At 52.2% G+C, this 26,902-nt stretch overlaps 13 protein-coding genes across 13 annotated transcripts; 4 read left to right on the top strand and 9 right to left on the bottom strand.

The window, feature by feature from the left end:
- The first annotated feature begins 855 nt into the window (after positions 1 to 855).
- On the top strand, positions 856 to 3,146 carry BKA58DRAFT_80192 (heterokaryon incompatibility protein-domain-containing protein). The gene is made up of 2 exons (XM_046175929.1): positions 856 to 1,107; positions 1,156 to 3,146. Exons 1-2 carry the CDS (start codon positions 1,089 to 1,091, stop codon positions 3,018 to 3,020), a joined length of 1,884 nt encoding a protein of 627 aa, XP_046028500.1. The 5' UTR covers positions 856 to 1,088; the 3' UTR covers positions 3,021 to 3,146.
- On the bottom strand, positions 3,146 to 4,579 carry BKA58DRAFT_451489 (uncharacterized protein; the record flags this gene model as incomplete). The annotated part of the gene is made up of 4 exons (XM_046174391.1): positions 3,146 to 3,751; positions 3,836 to 4,350; positions 4,406 to 4,501; positions 4,549 to 4,579. The coding sequence occupies 4 exons, from the start codon at positions 4,577 to 4,579 to the stop codon at positions 3,272 to 3,274; spliced, it is 1,122 nt and encodes a 373-aa protein (XP_046028499.1). The 3' UTR covers positions 3,146 to 3,271.
- A 593-nt stretch (positions 4,580 to 5,172) lies between these two features.
- On the bottom strand, positions 5,173 to 7,331 carry BKA58DRAFT_307435 (uncharacterized protein; the record flags this gene model as incomplete). Its single annotated transcript, XM_046167156.1, has 7 exons — positions 5,173 to 6,154; positions 6,201 to 6,662; positions 6,709 to 6,855; positions 6,908 to 7,050; positions 7,100 to 7,159; positions 7,208 to 7,236; positions 7,298 to 7,331. 7 exons carry the CDS (start codon positions 7,329 to 7,331, stop codon positions 5,173 to 5,175), a joined length of 1,857 nt encoding a protein of 618 aa, XP_046028498.1.
- Positions 7,332 to 7,789: 458 nt separating this feature from the next.
- BKA58DRAFT_375688 (uncharacterized protein) lies at positions 7,790 to 8,727 on the bottom strand. The gene has a single exon (XM_046169441.1). The coding sequence runs from the start codon at positions 8,541 to 8,543 to the stop codon at positions 7,818 to 7,820; it is 726 nt and encodes a 241-aa protein (XP_046028497.1). The 5' UTR covers positions 8,544 to 8,727; the 3' UTR covers positions 7,790 to 7,817.
- Positions 8,728 to 8,992: 265 nt separating this feature from the next.
- Positions 8,993 to 9,817, top strand: BKA58DRAFT_80147 (uncharacterized protein). The gene is made up of 2 exons (XM_046175928.1): positions 8,993 to 9,434; positions 9,511 to 9,817. Exons 1-2 carry the CDS (start codon positions 9,046 to 9,048, stop codon positions 9,794 to 9,796), a joined length of 675 nt encoding a protein of 224 aa, XP_046028496.1. The 5' UTR covers positions 8,993 to 9,045; the 3' UTR covers positions 9,797 to 9,817.
- Positions 9,818 to 10,262: 445 nt separating this feature from the next.
- Positions 10,263 to 13,903, top strand: BKA58DRAFT_307972 (amidase signature domain-containing protein; the record flags this gene model as incomplete). The annotated part of the gene is made up of 3 exons (XM_046167185.1): positions 10,263 to 10,447; positions 10,508 to 11,292; positions 11,859 to 13,903. The coding sequence occupies 3 exons, from the start codon at positions 10,263 to 10,265 to the stop codon at positions 13,901 to 13,903; spliced, it is 3,015 nt and encodes a 1,004-aa protein (XP_046028495.1).
- A 126-nt stretch (positions 13,904 to 14,029) lies between these two features.
- On the bottom strand, positions 14,030 to 15,586 carry BKA58DRAFT_80107 (uncharacterized protein). Its single transcript, XM_046175927.1, has 5 exons — positions 15,230 to 15,586; positions 15,091 to 15,181; positions 14,931 to 15,034; positions 14,637 to 14,879; positions 14,030 to 14,581 (listed from the first exon to the last, which is right to left on the bottom strand). Exons 1-5 carry the CDS (start codon positions 15,386 to 15,388, stop codon positions 14,156 to 14,158), a joined length of 1,023 nt encoding a protein of 340 aa, XP_046028494.1. The 5' UTR covers positions 15,389 to 15,586; the 3' UTR covers positions 14,030 to 14,155.
- Positions 15,587 to 16,000: 414 nt separating this feature from the next.
- BKA58DRAFT_435395 (uncharacterized protein) lies at positions 16,001 to 17,620 on the top strand (the record flags this gene model as incomplete). Its single annotated transcript, XM_046173334.1, has 3 exons — positions 16,001 to 16,201; positions 16,824 to 16,968; positions 17,031 to 17,620. 3 exons carry the CDS (start codon positions 16,001 to 16,003, stop codon positions 17,618 to 17,620), a joined length of 936 nt encoding a protein of 311 aa, XP_046028493.1.
- Positions 17,621 to 17,702: 82 nt separating this feature from the next.
- BKA58DRAFT_408484 (sorbose reductase SOU1) lies at positions 17,703 to 18,845 on the bottom strand (the record flags this gene model as incomplete). Its single annotated transcript, XM_046172091.1, has 3 exons — positions 17,703 to 17,766; positions 17,842 to 18,460; positions 18,707 to 18,845. The coding sequence occupies 3 exons, from the start codon at positions 18,843 to 18,845 to the stop codon at positions 17,703 to 17,705; spliced, it is 822 nt and encodes a 273-aa protein (XP_046028492.1).
- BKA58DRAFT_79546 (uncharacterized protein) lies at positions 18,572 to 19,864 on the bottom strand. The gene is made up of 4 exons (XM_046175924.1): positions 19,512 to 19,864; positions 19,341 to 19,424; positions 18,707 to 19,310; positions 18,572 to 18,659 (listed from the first exon to the last, which is right to left on the bottom strand). The coding sequence occupies exons 1-3, from the start codon at positions 19,775 to 19,777 to the stop codon at positions 19,031 to 19,033; spliced, it is 630 nt and encodes a 209-aa protein (XP_046028491.1). The 5' UTR covers positions 19,778 to 19,864; the 3' UTR covers positions 18,572 to 18,659; positions 18,707 to 19,030.
- A 592-nt stretch (positions 19,865 to 20,456) lies between these two features.
- BKA58DRAFT_79492 (short chain dehydrogenase/reductase SDR) lies at positions 20,457 to 21,877 on the bottom strand. The gene is made up of 2 exons (XM_046175923.1): positions 20,968 to 21,877; positions 20,457 to 20,911 (listed from the first exon to the last, which is right to left on the bottom strand). Exons 1-2 carry the CDS (start codon positions 21,604 to 21,606, stop codon positions 20,552 to 20,554), a joined length of 999 nt encoding a protein of 332 aa, XP_046028490.1. The 5' UTR covers positions 21,607 to 21,877; the 3' UTR covers positions 20,457 to 20,551.
- A 632-nt stretch (positions 21,878 to 22,509) lies between these two features.
- Positions 22,510 to 23,507, bottom strand: BKA58DRAFT_79989 (concanavalin A-like lectin/glucanase domain-containing protein). Its single transcript, XM_046175926.1, has 2 exons — positions 23,092 to 23,507; positions 22,510 to 23,033 (listed from the first exon to the last, which is right to left on the bottom strand). Exons 1-2 carry the CDS (start codon positions 23,358 to 23,360, stop codon positions 22,619 to 22,621), a joined length of 684 nt encoding a protein of 227 aa, XP_046028489.1. The 5' UTR covers positions 23,361 to 23,507; the 3' UTR covers positions 22,510 to 22,618.
- A 670-nt stretch (positions 23,508 to 24,177) lies between these two features.
- On the bottom strand, positions 24,178 to 25,448 carry BKA58DRAFT_408482 (uncharacterized protein; the record flags this gene model as incomplete). Its single annotated transcript, XM_046172090.1, has 5 exons — positions 24,178 to 24,584; positions 24,894 to 25,032; positions 25,085 to 25,194; positions 25,249 to 25,338; positions 25,394 to 25,448. The coding sequence occupies 5 exons, from the start codon at positions 25,446 to 25,448 to the stop codon at positions 24,178 to 24,180; spliced, it is 801 nt and encodes a 266-aa protein (XP_046028488.1).
- Between the last annotated feature and the right edge of the window lie 1,454 nt (positions 25,449 to 26,902).

Below are 26,902 nucleotides of genomic sequence, written 5' to 3'. Positions count from 1 at the left end.
GCAGTGAGGACCGATGAAAAATGTTCAAAAAGACCCTGAAAGAAATTTGCAAACGCTCACCACTCCTATCAACGTTGCCTAGAGCAGCCAAAAACCGTCCGGAACCGTCAGTGCGTCCAGTCAGCGAGAGCCTGCCTTGGGGGGATGACGCAACGCATGATCCGCGCTTCAAAACAGAGAAGGTTGAAACGGGTTGTTCTAATCAGAAAAACCTTAAAGATTTTGTGACATATTCGTGAGTCAAAGATTGTAGAGTCATGTTGCCGGTCACTGTCTACGGGGCCTGGGTCAACAGAGCATTTCCCTATCACGATCGATATGCGAACTGTGGAGATGCGTCGTGCATGCTAGATATCATTTGTATTGGTAGGAGGATGAGGCGCGACTTGACAGGATTCTGGCAGTTGTGATACAAATTTGCTCAATCCCACTGGAACACATACGAGTATAAACCGGGCCGTGAGAAGCATGGGATAGTCTGGCATAGGGAAGCCTGAGTAGGCGACTAAGAGTACCGGAGAGTTTTGGGGCTGCTCAAAATAGCCCTGAACATACTGTAGCTCATCGGCTGAGTCTTCTTGTGGAAATAATGAAAGTGCTGAGATGACAGCCCACGTGAACTGCCATGGCGAAACAAAAGAGGTTTGTTGAGATGGAGATCAACTATCGGGTCCGCATAATCGCATCGACAGATTTGATCCGTATGATGTGTCTATTTCGTGTACGATCTGGTAGTGGTGGAGTGAGGTGAAGAGGGCACGCTTCTGGTTGACGCGAGAGATGACGCACCATGGACCCACTCTTGGCACTTACTGTATCTGCGCCCGCACGAAACAGCCATGCCTAAGCTTCTAAGAACTCCACGAGAATGCTGTTGTGAACAGCGCAAGTGTTGTACGTTACAATCGTCCATCTCACCATACAGGCAATTGGATATCCCCTGGATCTGTTTAATCAGCCCGCTCTTGGCTGATCAGGCAGCTCATCATGCAGCAGCTACCGTACACGTGATTCACTTGTAAGCACTCTGTCGCTTCCACGCTACGCTCATATTGCTTGGAAGATCCACGGCTCTTTTCTCTAGCTCGATGGCCATGGCAGCTTCAGGTAAATCGATGACCATTTCACGACTGCATAGTCACCTGACTTACATAGTATCTCAACGCCCTAACAACCGCGAGATTCGCGTATTGGACTTATTACCTGGCTGCCCCGACGAAAATATTGAGTGCCATATTCGAAACGTTAGTGTCGATGGAGATGCGAAATACGAAGCGCTATCATATGTTTGGGGTGATGCTATCGAGCAAAGAAGCCTTCAAGTGTCAGGAAGCCCCGTCAACATCTCGCCAAATCTTCACGACGCTCTTCGACGTCTACGATATCCCAACCAAATCCGCACATTGTGGGTTGACCAAATATGCATCAACCAGTGGGACATGGAAGAGAAGGCTAGCCAGGTTGCCTTGATGCGAGAAATCTACAGGAATTGCGCACATTGCATCCTATGGCTGGGTGAAATCCAATATGCCGAACATGGCATAAATGAGGCAGATACAAACGCAGTATTCGAATTTTTCGAAGCCGTGGCCAAAAGACCAGCGATTCGAAACACATCAGCAGGAGAGGCCCACGACTTGTCTAGTAAAGGCGTTGATCACGAGGATGGCCTCCCTACTCTCTTCCAAGAAGATGCTGCAGGCGTGACGGCTCGGAAGGCGTTTGCAGCCTTTGCTATGTATGGAAATATATGGTGGGAGCGCATCTGGACAATTCAAGAATCGATATTGCCCCACTCAGCTGAGTTCAGATGGGGTCCACTCTCAGTATCACGGCGCAACATACTCCTAGTGGTACAGCACCTGCGTGGCGACAACCTTCGCTCTTTCCCACCCAGGTTTCGATATCAGCGCATGATGCATACCCCACTTCTCCGTAGTCTTCTGTATCCTATTAATGGGTTTCTACATTCGACTGATGGCGAGTCCGGTTTAGATCTGTTCATGCGCTGGCGCCATCGGAAAGCTACTGATCCACGCGATAAGATCTATGGACTGCTAGGCTTGCTTGATGCGCGTCGGATTTCAGAGACTCTTCCACACGCTCAAGCACGTAGTTACTCGATACCGGCATCTTCATTATTTGCAAGGGTTACAAGCGATCTACTGCTATTCGGAGAAGGTCTTAGGCCTTTGATTGCGTCCAGCGAGATGCCGCATGTCACTCCCGATCTACCGAGTTGGTCGATCGACTTCGCATGCTCCAACCGTGTAGGCAAGCGCCAGCTGAAATGGTGGAACCACTCGCATCGATACAGGCAGTTCTCGGCAGGTGGTAGAATCGAGCGCGAACAAGAGCTCGAGAAGGAAGGCTCAGTACCTAAGGTATCAAGTGATTGGACATGTTTATCCTTGCCAGGTCTTCTAGTTGACGAGGTAGAGCAAGTCAACAGCGTATACGAGGTTTCTGATGAGGAAGACCTTGACTATCGGAAGATGCGGGACATAATGTTGGACGCAAGGCAACTAGTGGCAGGACAGGATAGCTATGGACGTGATCAGGCACAGTGGTGCGAAGCCCTGTGGCGGACCATGATCGGTGATCTCGTCATGGCTGAGTATCCTATCGAACGAGCGAAAGCAATACACGCTTCGGATTTCCTCGAGATCGAACGCTTACTCAACAATGAAGAATTCCCGCAACAAGGCCACCATTCTACTCATCCTCCATACGGAATGAACGAGCTATTTGAATCTCTCTGCGGTATGATACCAAATCATGCTTTCTTCATCACAAAGAGAGGTCACCTCGGCATGGGCCCACCTACTACTTTGCCAGGAGACCAGGTCTGGGTCTTTTACAACGGCAACGTACCGTTCGTTATGCGAAAAGAAAACACGGAGAAAAATGAGAACGGATGTCATGAGCTTCATCTCGTTGGCGACGCGTATGTACACGGCATCATGGACGGACAAGCTGTCTCAGGCGAGCACGTCACTCAAACGGCTCATATTTACTAAAGTGAAAGGTATCCGCTTCTGGTATTCGTGTAGACTAGCAGATGGGTCGTCAATGAGACTGACGGATATCGCACCGTCCACATCGGATGATCGTTGGATGGAGATCCTTCGGGGTTTCTATCGGTTTTGTAAGGGAGATGTAGGAAGTACGACTCACGGTCCATCGATAGTCAATGCAATCGTCAAGCTTCCTACTGTGCGATATATCAATAGATCAAATTGAGATCTCATTATGGGCGATTCGAACACATTCACTTGTATGCTATACCACTAGGGTAGCCACCGAACCAAACATGCGACTCCACAGGGGCCCAAGGCGTCCTAGACCGACGGCCAACTTCTCTTTCAATATTCCGGTTGTTGTACTTCCATGTGAAAACTGATCCAGCATCAAGTAAGCAGCCAACCCTGGCGCTCTCAATTGGTCCCGCGGATACCTTGTCAAGGATCGCATCCTGTAGCTCAATAGGGAGCTTGTGAAGAGGAGCCGTAAAGGCGCTGGTCTGCGTGGCTTGGAGAAGGAGTTCGATAGTTTCGTCAGAAGGAGGATGGATTCCATCAAATAGACGCATGGGCTCCGTATATTTTTCGAACTCGCTGCTTATCTGAAACAGGATAAGCTCCCGCACCGAGAGTATGAGGTAAGTGGAAGTGTTTTCTGCCGAACCGGGAGTGGACACGATCTGCTTCCCGAAATCATTTCGAATCGGCGTGATCGCATGCGGAGTATGCTGGCATATGACGATGGACGTCCCACTGACCCTAACAATGTGTCCACTTGCAAAGTCCCACTCTGGGAGATTGTCTATTCAGACCAGGTAGCGGCCAATGCCTTGGCGTGCGATCGTTGCTTCTTCGACGGTAAAGTCCAGGGTAACAATCCTGACAATAGCATTGGCAAGCCTCCGAAACGTAAAATTGTTGTAACGACCGCAGAGGACATGCCTCCACTGGAACGCAAAGTCGGCGAGTATCCTAAAGACGAAAGCCTTGCGCCGCTGTAGGCGCGGCAGGTCGACGTTCTTGCGTCTCATTTTCCAGAACGCCGCTGGGCGGCGTGCTGAGTAGATGGATTGTAAGGCGTGTTTGGCGAGTGTCGACGGTGGTTCGCAAGGCTCGAAATCGGAAATGGTTATGGAACGCTGGCGAACAAGGTTGAGAGGAACCCAAAGGTTGCGATCTCTCTGGTCCAATCGCAGAATATCGCGATCAAGGTCAAAGGTCCAGACTGCTCCAACGTGAGTCCATCGGCGGTCGTTGAAGGGTGTGAGGTCGTCCCGCTGTTGCCAATCTCGAGCAACCTGCGAGTACCAAACGTCAAAGGTGGACTCTACGTCTATGAGCACTCTTCGCCGTCCATGCCGGGCGATGATGGTACTGCGCACCTCTTGCTACACCCACAAGCCTGCTCGAATACAATTGCAGCATGGCGTCATCTTCGGCAGAACGATGTGCAGCAAAATAGAAGGTCCCTGGTATTACTTAAGAAGAAAAGGCCGTGTATAAATGTAATGTAATGGCAACGTACCTTGCAAGCTAAGGTTGATATACGCTGCCATGGCGAACGGTGGACGGGCGCGAAGCACAGGAACGGTTGAGCTCGGAGCGGGGGCAACAACAAATTCGGTGCAGTCGCTCGGCGTACGTTGGCCGGGTTGGCAAAGGGCCACGTATATAGATTGAGACGAGATAGCTGGGGAGCATCGACGGTGGGCAGAAGAAGGCGAGCCTTGGAGAGGGCAATGTTAGGAGGTCAGGAGCGTTAGTTATGGCGGCTATGTTGCTGAGTCAACCAACGATAGACTTGCTAGAAATTGCGCGTACATTTTCAGCGGATGTCGAGGCCGAGGGAAAATAGTCACTAAACTAGAAGTAATGAATTTTGTGCCATACAATGCCGCTAACCCAAACACCTTGCTAACGAAAGCAAGTTCGACAGACAGACGATACGCATACACAGAACAGCCCCCCATCATCGTACATCGGCCCCTACCAACAGCTCGCCAGCCGGATAATGCCACTCGCATCCTTGAGATCTTATCCAAACGACGATTTCTTTGCAACACCCTGATGAGTGATCAGATACATATAGTCCTCGTTCAGTTTTCTAACGGCGTCAGCACCAAGCATGAGAAGGTTAAGGTCCTGATGTTCAAGACCTAGCTTCCTCAAGCTCGAGCTCTAACTGCCTGATGCGCTCATCCTTTTCACGGTCTGAGGGCTCGGAGCTGGCAACCTTGGTCTTGAGCATCGAGACTTCGCGCAGCAGGAGTGCGATTTGATCGGTTTGGTCCGACATGACCCTGTTTTGCTGCTCAAGCTGTGACTTGATGTCGCCTAATGCATCGCGGAGAGCGGAAGCAGGACCACCGGCGCTAGGTGTGGAGGTCGTAGCGGTCGCAGTGGGCGTAGAGGAGGCAGGTGCAGCAGATGAGGCGGGTGTGGAGGATGCTGCAGGTGTGGGAGTGGGAGTGGGCTTCGCGCTCTCAGGCTCCTTGGAGATAGTAGGGCCCTTAACCTTCTCTTCCTGACGGGCAGCAGTGAAAGTGCGGCGCTCTGCTGGCTTCGGAATCTCTTCGAAGCTCGACGCGCTCTCGTTGTCCGAAGCATCCTTGTCCGCAAACTTGGAAGCTGCCGACGCCATAGAGTCCTTGTTGTCCTTCATAGATGGGGGTGGACCACGAGAAGCTACTGGTGTAGGTATGGGCTCTGGCGCAGGCTTGGGCGGCTCGGCCTTGACGGGAGATGGCTGACTGGTGGCCGGCTGGGAAGGCTTGTAGTCGTTTTCCACCTCTTTGGGGGCTTCACCCTCATAGACGCTTTCAAGTGAAATCTTGGGCGGCATTGCAGTCTTCCCGCTGAACCAATCGGCTGCTGAAACACCTGGCTTCAGACCTGTCGTAGGCGGGTAAATATCACTCTGGAACATCTCGGAACGGCGGGGGACGATGAATGATACGGGCTCGACGTAGGCATCGTTGACAGTCTTGAAGCAGCGCAGGACCTCGTTCTCGTGCAGGTTGATACCCCGCTTGGGGAGGAAGGCGATACCGCGCTGAGGGTCGCCGGACTTGTACTCGGAGAGGTACTCGAACTTGTCGTTCTCGTATTCGTAGTAGCGGATGTTGCCGTCACTGCGCAAGTTAGTATATGATCATGAGATTGGGAGGTCAGACGTACCCCTTGCCGGCGAGGTACAAGCACTGTGTACCGTCGTCCCAGAAGGGCATGCAGACACCAGAGATGGAGTCGAGGATCTGGAAGCCACCAATGGGCTCCTTGGGGTTGCGCGGATCCCAGAGACCAAGTTGGCGGTCGCTCATGCGCGAGAAACCAGTGGTCGCGATACGGTCGGTCTCACCCATCCACACAGCGCGGCTGTTCTTGGCACCAGGATGACCAGGGACCTCCTGGGCGGGCTTCTCCTGGCGCACATCCCATACGCGCAGCTTCTTGTCGCGGCTCGTGGTGACGAGGAGCGATCCGTCGGCGCTCCATGAGAGCGATTGGACAATGTCGTTATGCTTGAGCGTGAGTTGTGGCAGACCGGCCTCGACGTCCCAGAGCTTTACGGTGTAGTCGCCAGACGCACTGGCAAGGACGTTCTCGGCGGCGGTGTTGAAGAGGACATGGCCGACCTTCCTGTGGCAGTGTTAGATGCGAATTTCGAACGAGCGCGTCGGCGTACCTCATGTGGCCGCTTAGCTTGGCGACAGGAGCGACATCAGCGGGCTCCTCAGCATCGGTGTGCAGGGTAAAGTTCTCGGGCACCTTCCAGATGCCGACTTTGCCATCGTCAGAGGCCGAGGAAATGAGGGAGTCGTTGAAAGGGGACCTGGGCGCGGTTAGCGTCGTGTTCGACCATGTCATCCCATGTGCGACCATACCAGTCGGTGTCGAGGACGGCAGCAGTGTGGCCGCGGAAGAGAGGGAGCTGGTCGGGAGCCCGACCGCGCTCGTTGATGGGGATGACGGCAAAGGCGCCACCACCGCTGGCTTCCCAGTTGACCGAGATGTATTCGGGGTTGGCCTAGGGGGGTGAGCGCAAGTATGACGAGGTCGCGTGCGGGAGAGCTGACCTTGATCAGGTTGGTGTCCCAAGCATTCTTGGAGATGCGGAGGTTATCGTAGCATTGCTCCTGCAAGACTGTCAGTACGCGTGCGTGTTAGATGGCATTTGAACGAACCTTTTTGGTGCCCTTGCCAAAGACGTGGCCTGGGAGGCTTTGTTAGCATGCTGGGCTGGGCTGGCGTTGGCGTTGGACATCAACACTCACGGTACTTGGACGCTCGCACAAATCGGCCGGCCATTGTTGCGGGTGGCAGTGACGGGGGTGGTGGCGAGTGTAAGAATGACAGACTCTCCGGCCTCGGGCGTTGGGCTATAAGAAGCGCTGCGGTGGATGCGAGGGCTATGCGACGGTTTCGAGCGCGTGTTTCGAGTCCTGGGACGCAGTTGCCCCCAGCATGCCAATGCAGGCGCCTTGGCGGTGGACCCTCGATGCCCGCTCCAATCTCGCCAACGGTCCCTAGTCACTCTCGTCACTCCACCACTCCACCTGCAATCCACCAATTTGCAGCTGTTTATGCAGCCCCAGCCCAGCAACCGCATGTTCGCAGGAGGATCTCCAACTAATGACTTAGCACGAGATGCCTGAGGCCGGTCCTGAGGTCACGAGAATGCAACTTCTGTTTTCACATTTCTTCTTGTGCTGGTTTCCTTCGACTGTCCATGGTCCATACTTTGCGTCTACTACTACCAGCGAATACTCAAACCATGATCAGGCAGACCCGTCCCTAAATTTCCTCAAACACCTTCCTCTGCGCCCTTGCTTCAAGCATGCCTAGCTCTTCGCACCTTCCGCGCAGCCAAACCGCCCACTCGTCGTCGCCAGCAGCCAGAACCACATTTTCTTCCGGGTAGACGACCCACTGTATTCCCGAGAGAGCTTTATCCACACCCTTATTGAAGAGCTGCGTTTGCTCCTTGCTCCACGATCGGAACATGTCGCAGAGCTGTTCGCGGACATGATCCCTATAAGCATTCTCGACGAGGTGGGTACACCGCTCCATGTATTTGCGCCGTGGCCGTCGACTCTTGCGATCAACGGTTGCATCATTGGGGAATTTCTCCGAGCAACCATCCGTAAGACGCAAGTATGCGATATACTGATCAATCGCTTCGACGAAATCAGTCGCCCATTGTAAGGCTTTTGGCGCCTTGTTGTGGAACTCCATAGGATTTTCCAAATGGGATGATATCAACGGAACGATGTGGTACAGCATCACCCCTAACCCCATGCCCACGTCGAAGGGCTGAGCGGCCTTGCTACGGACTCTGGCAATGACCGCTGGTATCTCGAAGTCGTATCCCATCTTTCCGAGCGCGAGGGTGTCGAACGGGTGTTTTTTGGCTCGTTTGACTGCTTGCTCTGGCGCACTGGTAGTGTCAGGAGCGTACTGGTCTCCAGCTATCTGAGGGCCCCCTACCCTTTTAGCGCCCTGTATCCGTGGGATGGCCATGGCCGGCAGTGAGTGCAGAATCGAACTATGGCTTTTCAGGTGAATGATGTTTACATGCAAGATCACGACTCCCCTTGGCAGGCCACGGGTGGACGATTTGTTTTCGTAGTGTTTGCCCTGGCATTGTTGAAGTATGTCTTTGTCACAACACGTTAGCTTTGCTAATACAATGGCTTTGAGCGCCCTCATGTCCTGTGATGTCTGTCACTACATTGTGTGATATTGAACCTATTCGAGGTACTAGGGTCGGTTGGAAGCGTAGACAGGTGAACTGGGGAACATAGCCATACACCTACCCAAGTCTTGGACAACAAGGCTGGGCACATGCATGCTGCAGGCACTTACCCGCAACCGAACCAATACTGACACAGGTCAGTATGCAGTCTACTATCGCAAGTAAGCTGGCGCCGAACTTCTCGAATGAATCGAAGCTCCCCAGCCTTCCTCGAGTCACCGATCCGCCGTTCATGAGACCCACATCGATGTGTCTCACATCAACCTCATGGAGACACCACTCTACAGCACGTGCGACTGTCGCGACAGCGCACTCTCTTCTACCGCCAACGTCCTTTCCATCTTAACATTTGCTTACATTCTGATAGCTGGCACTCTGTACCAGGTAGCTGCGCTCTATCGAGTGAAAAGTGATAGCGACTGGGCTGCAGTTCAGGCGCAAGCGACACGACTACGAGACTTTGCATGGTCGATAGAACGCAGAGATGCTATCAGCACTGAGTTCTTCAAACGACTAGACGATCTGGATAAGCAGATAGCACGGAAACTTCCTGGCAATGTCGCAACAGGGAAATGGCATCTGGTATGGCGGCAGGCAAGGAGCACCTGGGACAGAGCTGAGATAGAAGAGAAGCTATACAGTCTGGCGCAGATGCGGTATGTTTTGACAGGAATCCTCCATTTTCGCACAGAGTGAGAGGGATGACAAGCTAACGCTTACTCCACAAATCAGTCTACTATTCCTCGAGAGTAGATTGAATGACGTTGAGCAAGACAACAAGCCGACGGACCAAGTGCTAGACGAAGCTCGCACCCAACTCGAAGAGTCAAAACGCCTGTTCCTCACTCAACTCAGGAGTGAACCCAAGGAGCGGCGAAGACGAACACTAGATGCGATAAAGAGCGAATCCGGGGAACGAGAGCGTGCGGCTTGGGAGGAGATTGAGGATGTGATCAAGAGGCTTGATGCAGAGGATGTGGAGCGGCGTGGAACCCGGGGGTTTGTCGAAGGTGTTTGATAGAGAGCGAGGCATAAGAGACGGGAATTCCCGATCATAACATCATGAGGACCAAGACTTGTTACCAGACGGTTCGAAGCGCGTCCATACTTGTGTGTTGCGCTCGTGTCGCATACCTCGATACCTAGGTAAGGTCCAGGGCTGCAGCGCACTCTTCATGCCTGAACCAATCTCAACGAGAAAGAGGTGACAGTCCGACGTGATGGGCTGCCTCATAGGATCAAAAAAGCAGATCCAGCGAACAAGAGACAAAGTTCCAAAAGATCGCAGTCAAAAAGCACGATGGTGTTTTGAGTGATGGCACACCGCTGGTGCCAGTGCCTCGGCTCACGGGGATAGCGGCAATGAGCTCCCCATGGCTTGCGTGCGGAGAAGCATAACCCGCGAGACGCGCCCTTTGCCTCATTCTACCCAGACTTCCTGACCTCCTGCATGCTCATCATTACATATACGGCCCAATCTCGCCATGTCTGACGAAAACGAGAAGCCCACCCAACCCGAAGCGTCCAATGTGACTGACACCCCTGACGTCAAGGAGGTGGTCGATAAGATAGCGGATGCCGCACCCAGGGCGGATCCGAGGGACCTGGACAGGACCGACTTGCTTGCAGGCGTCAAGAAAGTGGACCAAACGATCCTGAGGCTGAACAAGTAAGTCATGTCGACCGCGTGTCGTTGTGAGGGTCAGAGGCATGAGCTAATGTAGGGCAGACTCCTAGCCTCCCCAGGCGGCCTCTCCGCATTCCTCTCCACATTCAACTACTCCCTCTACATCCTCGCCTACGTGCAGACAAAATCGCCGTCCATTTCCAGCTTCGCGACAAAGCTCCTCACGCTGATACGCCCCGCTTGCGACGATGCAAAGATCTCCGCCGCAACGCTATTGAACAACGGCACGGTGCCGCCCATCGCTGCGCTTGCCGTCCTCATCTCGAAAGCGCGCACAACGCTGAGGCTGTTTGGTCTCTTCCCGCTATACGCCTGGTTGCGCTCGCTAGCCTCAGGCCCCAAAGCCGGCACAGATGTCGTTTTGCACAGGATCGCCATGCTGCAGGCGAGCAGCTACTTCTCCTACCAAGCCCTAGAGAACATCTCCCTCCTCGCCGACTCGGGCGTCATCTCGCCTCGCTTCATCTCCACCCTCAACCGCGGCGACTCGACCACTGCGCGTTTGTACCTATATGCCTACCGCTGTTGGCTAGGCGGCGTGTCGTGCGACTTCCTCCGCTTGATGCGCGAGTGGCAGCTTGAGGGTCGCAGGAGGGTGACTAGGCAGCAGATGGTTGCCGATGGCCGCGCGATCGCGGAATATCAGGACGAAGAAGACAAGAAGTTTGACAAGAGGTGGTGGACCGACTTTGTTATCGCAAGCGCGTGGTTGCCCATGGCGCTGCACTTCAGCAGCACGACTGGAGGGCTGCCAGGCTGGAATTTGGGATGGATGGGTGCCTGTGGTTTGGTGGCTGGAAGTACGAGATTCAAGGCGCTCTGGGCAAGTACAGCGTAGGAGATTTGTCACGATAGTAAGAGAGCTTACTGGGTTTCGGCACAATTTACATATATTCAAGCGTCTAGCTTTTTTGACAGTCGAGGTATCCAAGGAGTATGAGCCCGTACGCTGTCCATGTCGTTTTCCACAGTCCGGTAATGGGGACAATATGCTGTCGCGACTAGTGCTCAATAACCTAAACGTATCTCTATGCAGCGATACAAGCCGTTCGCGGAATAGATACGGAACGCATCTGCTTCTACACCACATGAGCTAGCCGTACAGGGAAAGCCCAACCGACTATCCAGAAGTGGGGAACCTTGGAAGTGACTATCTCCCGGACACGATTACGTCGGCCCATCCTGCTCTTGCCCTGGGGCCACGAACATACAATCGACAACGCTGGCGTCACCACACGCCCACAAGCACTGGGTCTCACTACCTTTTGGAACACCTTCGTTGAGCTGAGCTGTTCCTGAAACATGACAGGCAAGAATGTATGTTTGCGACCACCAACGACATGACATTGACTGACTCATTTCCGGATCTAGGGTCTTGGTCTAAATCCTCAAGACTTTAACATTGTCGAAGCCAGTATCGATGATCATCGGAAAGCTTTCGACGAACAATGTATTACCAGCGTTGATCTTGTTATCAGCTGCCTGAATCGCATTGCCAAGTTCGACACTATCCAAGGTCTGAACGCCTTTACTGTGTTCAACGAGAAGGCCCTCCAAGATGCAGCAGCTTCCGATGCTCGGCGTGCCCAAGGTCTCAAGCCTCGACCTTTGGAAGGCATACCTTATACCATCAAAGACAGCTACAAAGTTGCTGGTATGACGGTCACAGATGGCTCACCTGCTCTGAAAGGTGTCATGTCAAGCGGCGACTCTGCAATCGCTGAGAAGCTTCGAGCTGCGGGAGCGATCTTGATTGGGAAGACTAACATGCCACCGATGGCTGCGGGTGGTATGCAGAGAGGCATGTATGGTCGTGCAGAGTCGCCGTATAACTCAAAGTACCTCACCGGCGCCTTCTCATCTGGGTCGTCAAATGGTGCTGCAACGTCTGTAACGTCCAGCATGGCAGTTTTCGGCATGGGTAGCGAGACCGTCAGCAGCGGACGAAGTCCAGCGTCCAATAATGCCATCGTATGCTATACGCCATCGAAGGGACTCTTGAGCTGTCGCGGGTTGTGGCCTTTGTACATCACATGTGATGTGCCAACCCCATATGCGCGATCGGTGGACGACATATTGGAAATACTGAATGTCATTGCTACTCCAGATGAAGACACAACAGGAGACTTCATACGCGAACAAAAGCATGTGCGGATACCTCAGCCTCCCTCGATCGATTACACTACTTTACGAAGCGGCGAAGCGCTGCGAGATAAGAGGGTTGGGGTGCCGAAGATGTACATTGGCCAGAAAGACTCAGATCCGCACGCAAAGCATCCTTACGTCTCACCAGAGGTCGTCGCAATATGGCAACAGGCAGCAGAAAATATTAAGTCTATGGGGGCAGAGATCGTCTATACCGATTTCCCTCTAATAACAAATTACGAAAACGACTCCGTTTCAGGTGAAGCGAACAACGTCGATGGACGTCCCGCGAACTGGAACCTCCTCGAGCGAGGCATTCTTATCGCCCAAGCGTGGGACGCTTTTCTCGTAGAGAACGACGACCCAAAAATAAAGTGCTTAGCCGACATCAAAGATCCTGCGATGCTATTCCCAAAGCCGCCAGACTACAAGCCGGACCGCTTCCTCGAAGTGAGGAATTGGATTGACTACCCCGGTCTGCCCAAGATGGTCCAAGATGGGAGTATACACGACATACAGGGCATGGAGCAAGCTCTAAAAGCTCTCGAAGCTCAAAGGAAACGTGATCTAGAAGATTGGATGGACAAAAACGGGCTGGATGTCGTTGCATTTCCTGCGCAAGGCGACGTCGGCCTCGCAGATCTTGAATTCGACATTGACAGCACGACACATAGTCTCCAGAATGGCGTAAAATACTCCAACGGTAATCGCGCCATCAGGCATCTCGGTGTACCTACTGTGAGTGTACCTATGGGTGTCATGAGCGACAAAAACATGCCTGTGAACATCACATTCGCTGGGAAAGCCTACGAAGATACGAAGCTATTGGAGTATGCATATGCGTTTGAACAGTCGACCAAGAGACGTATACCGCCTCCTCTTACTCCGGCGTTACCCACCGATATCATTCGGAAGGCATTCTATAGGCCACCCGAAAACAAGCCTCTTATTGAGTCCGTTGCAGCTGTCTCTAACGCTATCTTGGGCCTCACTGTCCAAGTCTCCATGGTCGCCCACAGTGGCTTTGACCATCCATCACCAGCAACGTCACTGGAGGTCTTCGTAGACGGGGAGGCGATATTCCACGAAAACGCCAACAAGTTGGAGTGGAACGTTTCGTTTGCAGATAAAGCTCAGAGGCCGGAAGTCCTGGGGTGGGATCTCAAGCCGTTACAGAAGAGAGACATTATGGTCATCGTGGTTGTGAAGAGACAGTTGAATGGGGAGGGCCTGCAGAGGGAGGCAAGGGTACTTTGGGTACCTGTTGATGAGCCTGATGGAGTGTCTACTTGAATATCTGCTCAGATCTACTGCAAAGAAATGCGTTTGGCTACGCCTGCATAGCACGAAGTTGCTGGGACGATCCTGCTGTAAACCACCAAGTCGCGTAGGGCAAAGCACCTCGCATCAACTCGATCAATTCACTTTGACGAAACCCCGTGCACTCGTAGTAAAGCGATAGTTGCAAACGAGTCAGACCTTCCTAACCAATGATACAGCCACAACATCTCAACGCAACAAACTAAATCTTGATAGAGACGTGCCTCAACCAATCTGCATCCCACCCGGCAACGCCGTCAGCCAACCATCAAAGTTCTCGCCAACCATGTCCTTGACATTGCACTTATTCTGCGTCGCAATATTCTGCTTCTTCAGCGTTGGCGCCGACACATAATTATTCCCATCCATAGCCTTCTGCAGTGAGTCGTCCTTCCAGCCGAACAGGTAGTCCGCATGCGTCGAGAAACCAGTCGCGTCGCCGCTGGACCAGACAAAAGGTTGACTACCATCGCTTGGCCAGTCGGCCTTGTTGTTGAACTGTTTCGTGTCCCAGACCGTCTCTAGCAGGATCTGGGGCAGGCGGACGGGGTGTGTCGATGGACATGCGCCGGCATTTTCAAATGTGCCCGTCGCGGGATATGAGACGTGCTCACGGTGGTTTGGTGAGTCGAGGTTCACGCCATCCCAGCACTGGAAGGAGTCAGTATATACATGTAACGTACAATTACAAAGTAGGAACTCTTACGGTTGGAAACCTATGGTTGATCATGATGCCGGCCGGGCAAGGCTGCTTTGGGAACTCGAGTGTCTCAGGCTCTCGGGTACCCTCGTTTTGCATGCAGATATATGTCAACTGTCGGAAGTCGCGAGCTTCCTCGCGAGAGCGGTACGAGACGTCGCCGATCAGCATGCGGAAACCGGGCTTGAAGGCTGTTACTTTGGTGGTTTGCGAGGTGCTGAAGAGAGCGTCGGTCATGTAGTATACGACCTGCATGTATGTTAGGCGTTGGCTGTGATGGGGTGAGAAGAAGGTATGTACCATGCCGCCGTTGGTACCATCCATGCCTTGTTGCGCTCGTTGGGGTACGCGCTTGAAGGTACCGTTCTTGGCTTTGAAGTACACGACTGCGGTCCAGTAGTTGCCTACAAACATTTCATTAGCATCTCTCTATCATCTAGAACCGTGTTGTAGTCCTCACTCAAGTCTTCGGAAAACTCGCAGGTGGTGCATGTTGATTGTGTCGCCAGATTATGGCCTTTGGCTGGATCCATGGTAACGTTGAATGAGTTCTGGAGGTGTCAGTGATAGATTACTTGAAATGAGGAGAGCTTTCTTACACCTCCGATGATCTGATGAAGATGCGGCGAGGGATTCGAGCCTGGGTTAACCAACGGGTCAAGTCTCTGGACAGTCAACTGCGCGCAGCCAAAGCGCAGAAGCCCTGCCTTCGCAGTCGTGAGGAGCCCGAAGGCACTGATGCAGGTGTGTAGTCTCATCGGGTCGCGTTACTGTGATCTACAGCGTTCCGATGTTATCGACAGCTACCAAACATCAGCCTGCAGCCCATGGCAAGTTTATCCTTCATACTATGGGTGCCACGACTTGATGTCTGGAATACTACCAACTGCCGTCTTTCAAGAGCATCGATGCGAAGAGCCGAATGCCAGGCTAATGTAAGCTAATATCGCGTAGCGAATGTGAGCTCAGATGCCAAGGAAGATCGAACGTCGTCTTTCCGTGAAGGAGGTCGTTCATCTGAAGTCTTCGAATGAGCAGACGCCTGTAGAAAGTGCATTCTGAGTTTGGCGAAGAACAAGAGCTGGAAACGTGCAGGACGCGGGATGATCCGTCCGAATACCTACAGAAATTACAACTGATCCTGGGTGTAGCAATCATTCCCACGCCTTCGAAATACCGTTGGTTACATGGTACTTCCGAACATATTGTTCCAAGCAATCGGCAAGAGTTACAATCGGACACATAAGTCCGGGATGCTTAGTGCCAGTGACGTCTGGTAACAGATAGTTGAGCAGAGCAAAGCGGTACCACACAACGACAGACACTTCCCAACCAAGTACCCTCATCTTTTCAATTCTCATATACCCGCCATGGTACTCTTTCTCGCCATTCTGGCAACTCTTCTCACTCTCAGCGCCGCCCAAACATATCCAGAGTGCACTGCCGAAGTCGCACGGAGCGACGACTGCGCCGCGGTCATCAACGCAAACGCGTGCTACAACAAGTTTCGGTGGAATGCGCAGACCTTGACGTGTATAGATGGTAATGATAATGCGGTAAAGCAAAAGAAGGTAAGTCATTCAACGGCTGATAAGGGAGAATACGACGCTGACCACAGCGGTGCATGACAGGTGTGCGCTTGTTGCAGCTGCGTTGGAAAAGTCATGTGTGACTGGGCGACAAAGCAGAAGTATTGTTGAGATATTGGAGACTGGTCGGGTTACGTTGATGCGTAGGTAGTGACAGACATGTGCAATTCAGATTCAGCCCTCATACATTTGAACGCATTGACTTTCCCGTGACCGTCGTATGGTCAGCGCTCGTGGGGTAATAAGACAATAGCTCGAACCAAAACTAGGCCCCGGTCTGAGTTAAAGGCGCACCCTCATTCCGTTGAGTACAAGAGCATGAAGATTCAGCTATCGTTCCTGGCGAAATCCAAATACGGTCTGTAAGGGGTTCATATGCCTTGTGATAACTGTATCATTGCGGCACGGGAGGCTTGGCAAGGCTGACAGCCACCGTAACCAGCCGCCTCGTGATTAAGGGGGCCATGAAGCTTCCTGTTGGACCATTTTTTTGCTCCAGTATTTTCTCTTCGCCAGCTCGACGATGAAGGCGTTCTATTGCCTGTCGTACCTAGCGGCGTCTGTTTTAGCTGAGTTCACAAACCCTAACTGGATTGACGGGAAGATATTTTGGTCCAAAGGCGAGGACATAACTATCCAATGGGACGACAATTGGCCGAATTGGGGTGATGGACCCATCGGTGATGAGTCTCTCCTTGATCTCTGGATCACGGGCTATGCCAACGACGCATATGTGCGAAAACTACTTGGTACGTTGTTATCAGCGTTGTCCATCCCGGCGACCTTAGAAGCTAATCGACATTCGCAATAGAACTGGATACGACCGGCGTACGGCAAGGTGGTCAATGGAACTGGACGGTCGATGTCCCCAACGATCGTGCCAACGGCAGTAATCATGTGTTTCGGTGGAAAGAGCATCGCGACGATGATGTATGGGACAACCATTCGTGGGGATATCGAAGCAAGATGTTTGCGGTATCAAGGGCTATTGAGCCTTCTTCATTGTCATCTACAACCACATCGAACTCAGGAGCAGAGTCTACGGCTATGTCGAACAGCATGACCACTTCGGACCACGACTTATCCAACCCACCAAGTCAAACTACAAGCCCCGAGGATACACCGCCAGGCAACGATAGAGCTTCCCGCGGTACAAGTCCAGGTGTTGTTGCAGGTGCGGCAGTTGGTAGTCTGGTCGGTCTCCTGGCTATTGTCGCGGCTTTCATTCTAGGTCTAAAGAGAGGGAGGACAAGGAAGAAGGGTAAAGCAAGCATCGTTGACTCTGGCGATATGGTGCAGAATGATGCGCCTACTTCTGTGACGGCAACGCCAACACCAATTGAGCATAACAACGGGTGCTACAAGACGAGCGACTTGCCGGAATGGGTTGTACCGAGATGATTAGGGACTAAAAGTTACGCCTGTCGACATAATGATAACCACATTTGGATTTGTGCGTACATAGCCCCACTCTCAGCAAGTCTCACCAGATAGTGTATCCCCCATCCACGATAATCTCACTACCCGTGACGTAGCTGCTAGCGTCACTGACCAACCAGACGGCCGCGCCGCGGAACTCCTCTGGCTTGGCGATCCTCTTCATGGGAATATCCTTCAATCACTCTTTGCTCAGCTTCTCCATCTCTTCCCCCTCGTTCGCCTCGGTCTGGATATATCCCGGGCTCAGCGCATTAACGCGGATGCCGTGCGGCGCCCACTCTGACGCCAGTGACTTCATGAGATGGGCCGATGCAGCCTTGGAAGCGTTGTATGCCGACTGCTTCTGCGGGCGGTTGACAATGGAGCCGGACATTGACGAGACGATCAGGATGCGGCCGTCGACCTTGTTGTCAATCCACCATTTACCTGATGTGCGAGAGAACAGGAAGGTTCTAGTCAGATTGACGTCGATCATTCGTTTGAAGTCTTCGAAAGGGTAGTCCTCGGCTGGTGCGCCACCAGTAATACCAGCATTCGTAACGAGAATATCGACGGTTCCAAAGTCTTGGACAATCTTTTCCCACGTAGATTTGACGCCTTCCTCGGAAGATGTGTCGCACTCGTAGCCATGCACCTTCGGGGGTGGGAGACCCTGATTCTTAGCTTCTTCAACGAGCGCACTGGCTGATCTGTCAGCACCTTCTTGCTTAAGGTCTACAATGGCTCCATGGGCGCCCGAAAGGGCGAAGGCGGCGAGGATCTGTTGACCAAGACCTTGAGAGGCACTGCATGCCACATTAGCTTGATTGTACCTGTGTTTGGTGTCTCATAAGAGGGGCACCAGGGGTAGCTAGGACTCGTGTCGCATTCTGCTGCATACACACTAGTAAATCTTGACAAGTGAATACTTTCGAAGATGATGTATACTTCTAACTAGGAAGAATTTGCGACACGGATCGTAGCCGCCCCTGGCGCAGGTTGGTGGTCTCATACCCGGTAACTATAGCAAGTTAGTTAGCTTGTCAAAAGACTCTCTTGACTACCTACCAACAGCGACCTTGCCTTCAAGCGAGAAGTCAGGCAAAGTCCTGCGCTGTGTGTGAGCAAAGCGAACAGTAGGTCTCAGCAGATGCGAAAGCGTCTTTGAAGTCCTCAGGATAGCATCACGGGCGACATACGGGGGCATTGTGAACGTTTGCTTTTGTGATATGAGTAAGTGGGGGATGACTTCTGGTGTCTTGAAAGCGTGGAGCTCTATATTGTAAGACTTGAAGAGCCCGTGAGGCTCTTTTGATCGTTGCAACATTTACCAGGTACGCTCTTGTGATGGAGGAATTACGTCACTTTTGCGTACACCTGTGCTCAACCGAGTCATGACCGAAATGTTGTTACTTTGCGGTCAACAAAGGTACGAACAGGTAGGGAATTGATGTATCGAGGTGGTGAGGTATGGCGATAGCGTCGCAGGTCAGATGGGAGTTGATGAGGTAGTGATTCGAGAGCACAGCAATTGGGCTCAAGCCAAGAGAAAGCAGTGGCTATATTGAACGGTTTGTAGCAAGCCTGCCTATGATAATGTTCGCTCTCTGACAGCACCCAGGTATCCTTCAATAAGTCGGTCGTAGCATTGTGACTGAGTATCAGGTGTCCTCTGCACTACATGACGGTGCACCAGCAGGACTCGTCGCAACCGCAGCAGTCGCACGACTCGCCGCACTTCGGGGCTGGTGAGGGCTTGATGATAGTCGAGATAGAAGAGGCGACACTGGCAGGCATCTTGATGGTATTCGTGTGGAGGTGAAACTGGACGGTGTGTTAGTTACGTAGCTGGTAGCATACGTGGGTCACTTACTGTAATAGTCCTGTTTGATGTGAAGAGAATCGAAAGCCCAAGAGCCAAACGTGCTGTATTTGTGTGTGGGTGCGGTGGGTGAGATTCGTAGACAGCGAAGTCAAAAGGTGGTGGGAAGTGAATGTACCCCTTCGCGGATGTCTACGACCCTTTATATCACTAGGGTACAGGTCAGCAGGCGTGACAGTCTTCCCCAGCTCGATAATTCTAGGATAGTGGCTTCCGTCCTTGCGGCCTGCGCGCCTTGTCATTCGACCCTCAGGCATGCATGCCCATGTTTCAATATTTGCCAGTTGTCAGGCCTGGAACTGGTCGCTCGGCCCTGATGCACCGCCTCACCGACGCCGCTATCTCTTGAGCAAACCCCAGATGCAAGTCTGGACGGTGTGACAGATGAAAACGGCTGCGGCTGGGGTGGCTCAGCTTGCTCACAGTCAAGTCTTATGGCTTCTGATTGGTGTCACGTAGGCGTTTGTCGTAACAATCTGCATTAGAGCATGCCAACCCTTGCGAGGTGCATGCACTGATTGCGTGGCTAAGCTTGACTAAGCTTTGTGGCGCCAATAAATCCCTCACAAAAACAGGGAACAAGCTTTGCCAAGCGGCAGCTGAGAGCTTGGCTGTGAATGTGTCGTGACGGGCTTTGTGGGTCGGTCCGTCTGTAAGGCTAGACACTTGACTGTGCCACAATCGACATGGTGCGTGGTGTCGTGTTGCAGTGGCTGCGTACCCGTTCGACATGGCGCTGTGGTTCGGCTGAGGCCACGCGTCGTAGCGGTGTCTCGGGTGGTGCTTATACGCGCTCAACTTTACGGGCCGATATTAGAGACATGAAGACGCGTACAGTCATGGGAGGGTAAAACTACGAATCGGCCGTGAAGGGTAGATCGCTTCGCGAACATGGTGCGCATCGTTGCTAAGTGATCATGAGGGATTTGAGAGGTTGGTGGAGCTGCGATTGAGGCTTCCCCAGCTTCCGGCGATCACGCCGACTGGCACTAAGAGCGCCCACAGACGTTCCAAACAACTCGCCCTTTCCTTTACAACCCCATCGGCACATCCTCTCTGTCCAGCCCACACCATTCGACGCTCCTGGACCACAACGCTTGTTGCATCTCCACATCTAAGCTGTCCTGTGAGCTCTCAACTCTATTCTTCCCTTCGAAGTACCCCTCCTGCCCATCAAATCTGTCGGCTACTGCCACATCTACGAAGGCTGTTGCAGCTTGTTCGACGGTCACCAATCGAGGCTGAAAGTAGCTGATCAACGGCAACAACCAAGTCACGACTGTAGCCATGATCTGAATCGTTCGCGGAACGTGCGGCTGATGGAACGCCCGCGATGTAATCAGATCCAGAGGATCGACCGCAACCGCGCGGATGGACTCTATATCTTTCTTCTAGTGAAACAGTTAGGCTGCAAGCCAAGTAGGGTCTTCGACAACGGGAGACTTACGGCTTTGAGGCGACGATTGAGCTCGTACATTACCATGATGGAGACCAACTTGCTTACGGCATATCTTTGGAAGCCTCGTCCCAACTCCTCGCCTTCCTTGTCAGCTTCTGGATGAACCAAAAATTCCAAGTCTTTCGGGATATGAGTCGGATATCCCTTGACGAGGCTGGCTTCCTCTGGTCGATGTGCGCCGCTGCCCGAAAAGACGATGCGGCCATGTACTGGGTCCATGGCACTAATGAGCCTCCAACATAAAGCAAAATGCGCAAGATGGTTCACCGCAATCGAAATTTCGTATCCGTCTTTCGAGTACTTCGGCCCGCCGGACAAGTTCCATGTCATCGCATTACAGATAATCGACCGGATGGGTGGAAGCTGCTTGCCCTCAATCTCAGCAAGGAGCGCTTTGCTGAAGACACGAACGTTTTCCAGCGAAGAGAGGTCGAGTTTTCTTATAGACACTTGTCCGTCGGGGTGCTGGGCTACAAGTCGACGAAGTTTTAGGGTGTTTGTATCTTTCTCTGAATCGTCTCGGACGGTAAGAAGCAGGTTGAAGGATGGGTATGCTTCCAACAGGTACTTGACTGATGGTAAAGCTAGCGAACCGTTCGCGCCGGTGATTAGGACTGTGCCTGCCATAATGCGCGTAGAAACAAGCGGATGAGAGGAGTTTTCTGGATGCGAAAGACGCTTTGCAAGACGGCGCGTCGGAGGTATCTTTATTGTTCTTATCTACCCCTTGAGCGCGGTTGCTGACAAGCGTATACGCCCCGTCGCGTGCCCCGATGCAGGCCTACCGTCTCGGAGCCATCAGTATTCGTGTAGTCGTCTCGGGACGGACATCTCCTCCCCCAAACACAGCAAGCTCAACTGTTCGTGACTGTGTATGTGCAAACAGTGATTGATGAGATGTACACTACGAGTACTGTTCTCCCAACCCTCACAATCGGTGGTGGTGTGGCCCAGGTAATGTGCGTTCGCTAGTCGCGCCGCCCCTCAACGGCACCTGGGCAGCTCCATGGCGCGCATCCTTCCACTTTACACATGAGCCGCGGGCTAGGCAACACCTCTGGTCGCGGAGACGTGGCACATACAAAAGAAAAACCTGAACAGCTCTGCAGATTACACTAGAATATCGCGAGTAAACTAGAAAAGTTGGTGGTAGTGCAGGCTCCATGGTGTTCACTTTTTTCCTAGGTTGACGTGGATGTGTCGCATCACGGCCGACCCCGAGCACGAAGGATCATTATGTATGCATGGCGACAGCAATCGGCTCCACTTTACCACCCGTTCCCTCATGGATACGGCCCCGAACATCTTGCGATCTGAGCAGTGCAATCCAGGGTATTTTTCCCACAAACAAGTGTAGCCAGGCACACAGGTTGGTGATTCAGTATGCATACTCACTGATGATGCAGCAAGCTTTCTAGACATTATATTCGTGATAATTTCTACGGATTATTGGAGTCATTTCTGACCGGCGGAGCGTAGCTAGAGGAAGAGTAAAGTAATCAAGCGAAGTATTCAGATCACCCGCTATCCCAAAGGATGACACTTCCATGACATAAATACACATGATTGAGACTTTAAGAATGCGTTCATATTCTACGGCTTCACAATTCGAGGCTAGACATGAGTCAATTCTCAACAACTAAGTCACAGTGATGCTGCTACTTCCACTTGGCAGCAGCGTCCCGTTCGCAAATCCCTCCGTACAGAGAATCATATAGTCGTGACCGCCCAACCTCATTCCAGCCTTGTTCCACGCGTCATAATGTTTTTGCGTAGTGATTGTACCGCCAACCCTTTTCTCCGTTCTCACCGACCAGAACTGTGTAAAGGTACGAGTCCCCTCAATAGACGGTTTGTTTACGCGCTGGCTAGTGTACAGCTCGTAGGTGCCTTCTTCAAAAGTGAAGTTGCCTTTGCGCGTCCAAGGCTCACCTGGGGCGAGGACATCATAAGACTCGATGATGTAGTATTCGATGAGGGGATTGCGCGTCCAGCCATAGAGGGCGAGGTAACCGGGACCTTTGGCGTCGTATGTACCCGAGTATCTGACTGTCCTAGTACGATCCATTAGTACAATTCTGGAAATCGCCTTGAAACCGTTGCTGCTCTTACCTTGAACCCCCAGGCTTGAAACCTGTACCAGCAACGAAGCCACCACCAGGCTGTCCTGACCAATTACAGGTATACTTTCCGCCACCTTGTTGGTTGCAACGGAACGAGCCACCTCCTTCGGACCAAAAGGAGTAGTAGCCACCTTGACGGGCTTCGAGCTGCTTCCCGACTGTTTCATGATTGATAAGTGAGGCAATACCGCTCGGTGCCGTGAGAGCGAAAGGCAGACTGCCTAGTACGGCGGCGGCAAAGACCGCGAAAGAGACCATGATGCTGAATCTGATGAGTAGATAGGACAACGTATCTAGCCACCAGTCCCTGCGGTCTGTATCTATAATATATCTACCTTACATGTAGGGTCCTAGTATGGGAGTCTTGGTATCAAGTGCGCGTGATTCTTCACGCCTGTTTCTCATTAATCATCCATTCTTGCAAGATCGCCTGGGGCTCATTGACAGCAGCGTCTGCCAAGGACTGATCCGCCTCTTCCAGCAAGATATATACTCTGCCAAGACTGGGGTGCATCTTCGTCAATATGTCCGATACTGTCGTGCCGGCTGTTCACTACCGAGCCAGGGGTGGTGCTTTCGAGCAGCCGTAAACACCAGAATTCGATCTGCCTTGATTTAGGCTTGTTATCTGCCGGCAGCACTTGGTACGACGATGCTCAGGTGGTCGAATTGACAGGCACCTGCCACCAATCGTGGATAATGATCGTCGAGCGGACAGCTTGTTGTTAATCAAGAAAAAGAGCATGTGGGGTATGGTATGCGATGAGGATGTATCAACGGAACTTTAGCCGGGCGCCTCGACACCGTACCGACTTCGTCACGGCTCAGAACATAGCAGACCAGGAAGCCGGGCAACTTGAATACAGCGTCGGAGCGATGGGAAAGGGCACGATGCGGGGACAGGAGTGTTCAAATTGAGGTTAGCGTGTTGTCTCAGCTGATTGTCCCGGGTCACCACCCGCGAACGTGCTGCAATCTATGAACACGAACAAGACACGCCGTGCCAGCGACATCCGCGCTCTAAGCCCGGCCGCCACATATGCAAAAGACCAGATCTTTATCAGTAGGCACCGAGCTAAACCTCCATCTCGTACCCAGGCAGATGATCGAGCCACCCATCCACCTCTTCGTCAACGGAGCTTTCAACCGCGCAGGCGTTCATCTCCTCCACAGTCTGTGTTTTTAGCACACCCTGAATACCCGGACTTCCACAGTTATGGAACATGCAACTATCGTTCATTACTCGCTGCAAGCTGTCCCCCTTCCACCCAAACACGTAGTCAGCATGAGTACCGTAGCCCTTGCTATCAGAATAACTCCACACAAACGGCTGCGAACCATCGGTTGGCCACATGTCGGCGAAGGCAGTTGTATTCCACATTGTTTCGTATGCTAGTTGAGGCATCTTGACGGGATGCGACGCAGGACACGGGTCCGCCGGGCGGAAGCCACCCCGTGTGGTCGAGAACATATGGGATTGATCTAAAGATCGGTGTACGAAGTCAGTGTTTGTCTCACATACAGTTCGTACAGGGAGATTACTGACGGTCGGGAGAGTCAAGGTCGATTCCGTTCCAACAAGAGGGAAAGTGACTACACATGAACGACGTAATTAGTAGGTTTCATGCAAGAAGGAACAAGGTTTTCTTGGGAAGATTCGTGCTGCCCGCGAGTGTGTAACATCTGTTTACAAGAGCATGATAACATCGTAGGGAGACTTACTGCCATGTAGTCAGTGTCATGATCATGATGTCTGCTTAGGATCATTGCTTACCTGGATCGCCATGATACCGGCTGGGCAAGGCTCCTTCGGGAAGTCAGGAGTCTCATGACCTCTGGTGAGGATGGTTTGCAAGCACGTGTATGCCAGACCCTTCTTTGTACCGTTGAGTGTACTCGTTGACGGGTTACCAACAGTCATCCGGAAGCCCTTGACCCAATCAATCGCTTGTTCTATCGACGCCCTGGATTGCATCACTCACCGGTGGAAAGGCTCTCACGGGATTGTCGAGGTCCGAGCTTTCGAAGTCTTTCTGGGTGTAGTATATCGTCATACCTCCCTTGATGTGATCTGCATCTTGACCATCGAATCCTGGATAGATTAGCCTTTCAATGTGCTCTATTGTAGGCAGTGTCGTCGGAATACCTAGCTGAGCGTTTGGGTAAATTGGAACACGTTTGTACGAGCCGTTCTGGTGTTTGAAGTACATCGCCGCGGTCCAGTAATTGGAAAAGTCTACTTTCAATGTCAGAAGTCCTAGAGAGACCAGTTTGAGGAATGCATGTCAAACCTTCAGTGTATGCGCACGTTGTGCAGCTGCCCTGTTCCCCAATATCACCGGCCATCGTAGCGTTGAAAGCATTACCGCCTGCGGAAACATTAACGGGGGAACCAGAGGATGTATCATGAGTTCAGCCTACCGACGATTTGGTGTACCTTTGCAAATATATCAGTATATGGTCAATACTACGATCACAATACTAACATGGGACGAAGGTACACGGCCAGGCTCGACTAGCGGATCCAAGCGCTGAATGGAAACACTGCTGCAACCAAAGCGGATCGCAGCTTGCACCGCGACAGCTTGGAAAATGATCAAATGTAACTTCATGTTGTTGTAGATATCTGTGGCGTATGTTGCGATTAAAATGTCTCAGCGTCGATATACTGCGATAGAAATGGTTTGTAGTGGGTTTTGGAGGAGCATGTCTCACCAGGACAGATACATGCCGCTCTAAAAAAAACCCGTTGAGAACCTTTCGCATCGATGTATCCGAGACACAGATGAGAATGGTTCCAGCGCGACTGCCGGTGGGCAGCGCCAAGTCGTTGATGTTGCTCTTCATCTGCGCCGTCCTACCGGGTAAGGTGAATGTGGGGCATACTGATGGGACGATGCGACTGACTCTCCATGCCCGATATGTTGCCGAAACTGTTGGCAAAATATAGCAATTCATATATGAACATTTGGTCTATCATCTGAGACGGTGCAAAGGAATGAGAGCTCGGGTGATGACTTAAGGAAGGAATGGAGCTGATGTAGATTTGATCTTGGCAAATGTCGTCAAGAGTCTAATGAAGGCGTGGTATCAACTGCAAACTTGAAGATCGCAGATGGCAAGGTGACATCAGGCGTTTAAGAATACATGGGCTGGGAATCAGTTTCAAGGGTGACGAATAGCATGTTGTATGGCTCAAAAGAGTGCATGGATCAATGCATACTTGATTGATGGCGTAATGTAACTGTGAAAGACATTCAGGTCGTCTTGCATTGCCAGAGCCTCCAACGTACATACACGAGATAGTTCAGAAGTTCTTCCGGCTTTCTACTAATATGGTTCTGTAGTCTGACAACTGATCACACTGTTTAGTGAGTATTACTACGGGTGAGCTCCGTGCGTCGCTCAGCATCATCGCATAACTAGCGAGTGAAGTAGGATCTTACCTAGACGATGGCATTCCACAACACGTAAGCCCAGCTGTAGCTATGACCTCTGGCCTTCTAAGCCAATTGTCAAGCTGTCGAGCATAGGTAGCGATGCGCGATTGCGCCTCCTGTTGCCTCCTCAGCATTTTCTGCCTTCTTCGGCCCACGACTCCCTTAGTCCAGCGTCTCGCCATCCCGTTCAGCACTGAATTATCACCTTCCTCCTCCTCCACCGGCTCATAGTTACCTCCCAGAACCGGCTTCTTCTCATCCACTACCTGAGAGTTGCCTCTCGGCTTTGCTTTCTCTTTCTCCATCTCTTGCACGGGCTGAGAGTTGCCTCCGCCGGCCAGATCAAGCAAGTCTCCCACC

The sequence above is a fragment of the Alternaria rosae genome (assembly GCF_020736505.1).
Source record: "Alternaria rosae strain MPI-PUGE-AT-0040 chromosome Unknown BKA58scaffold_2, whole genome shotgun sequence".
Lineage (NCBI taxonomy): Eukaryota > Fungi > Ascomycota > Dothideomycetes > Pleosporales > Pleosporaceae > Alternaria > Alternaria rosae.
This window is presented reverse-complemented; position numbering and strand designations above follow the sequence as displayed.

What these genes read in the sequence shown, in the direction of transcription:
- BKA58DRAFT_80107 (XM_046175927.1), bottom strand. Translation starts at nt 15,388, where the DNA reads ATGAGACTACACACCTGCATCAGTGCCTTCGGGCTCCTCACGACTGCG. An exon ending in TTCATCAGATCATCGGAGGT is followed by an intron (nt 15,182 to 15,229) that starts GTAAGAAAGCTC and finishes TGACACCTCCAG; the next exon opens with AACTCATTCAACGTTACCAT. An exon ending in CGAGTTTTCCGAAGACTTGA is followed by an intron (nt 15,035 to 15,090) that starts GTGAGGACTACA and finishes AAATGTTTGTAG; the next exon opens with GCAACTACTGGACCGCAGTC.
- BKA58DRAFT_375688 (XM_046169441.1), bottom strand. Translation starts at nt 8,543, where the DNA reads ATGGCCATCCCACGGATACAGGGCGCTAAAAGGGTAGGGGGCCCTCAG.
- BKA58DRAFT_79492 (XM_046175923.1), bottom strand. Translation starts at nt 21,606, where the DNA reads ATGGCAGGCACAGTCCTAATCACCGGCGCGAACGGTTCGCTAGCTTTA. An exon ending in TCAATCGTCGCCTCAAAGCC is followed by an intron (nt 20,912 to 20,967) that starts GTAAGTCTCCCG and finishes CTGTTTCACTAG; the next exon opens with AAGAAAGATATAGAGTCCAT.
- BKA58DRAFT_80147 (XM_046175928.1), top strand. Translation starts at nt 9,046, where the DNA reads ATGGAGACACCACTCTACAGCACGTGCGACTGTCGCGACAGCGCACTC. An exon ending in TACAGTCTGGCGCAGATGCG is followed by an intron (nt 9,435 to 9,510) that starts GTATGTTTTGAC and finishes TCCACAAATCAG; the next exon opens with TCTACTATTCCTCGAGAGTA.
- BKA58DRAFT_79989 (XM_046175926.1), bottom strand. Translation starts at nt 23,360, where the DNA reads ATGGTCTCTTTCGCGGTCTTTGCCGCCGCCGTACTAGGCAGTCTGCCT. An exon ending in TTCAAGCCTGGGGGTTCAAG is followed by an intron (nt 23,034 to 23,091) that starts GTAAGAGCAGCA and finishes GGATCGTACTAG; the next exon opens with GACAGTCAGATACTCGGGTA.
- BKA58DRAFT_79546 (XM_046175924.1), bottom strand. Translation starts at nt 19,777, where the DNA reads ATGCCTGAGGGTCGAATGACAAGGCGCGCAGGCCGCAAGGACGGAAGC. An exon ending in CATCAAACAGGACTATTACA is followed by an intron (nt 19,425 to 19,511) that starts GTAAGTGACCCA and finishes GATGCCTGCCAG; the next exon opens with TGTCGCCTCTTCTATCTCGA. An exon ending in GACTGCTGCGGTTGCGACGA is followed by an intron (nt 19,311 to 19,340) that starts GTCCTGCTGGTG and finishes CATGTAGTGCAG; the next exon opens with AGGACACCTGATACTCAGTC.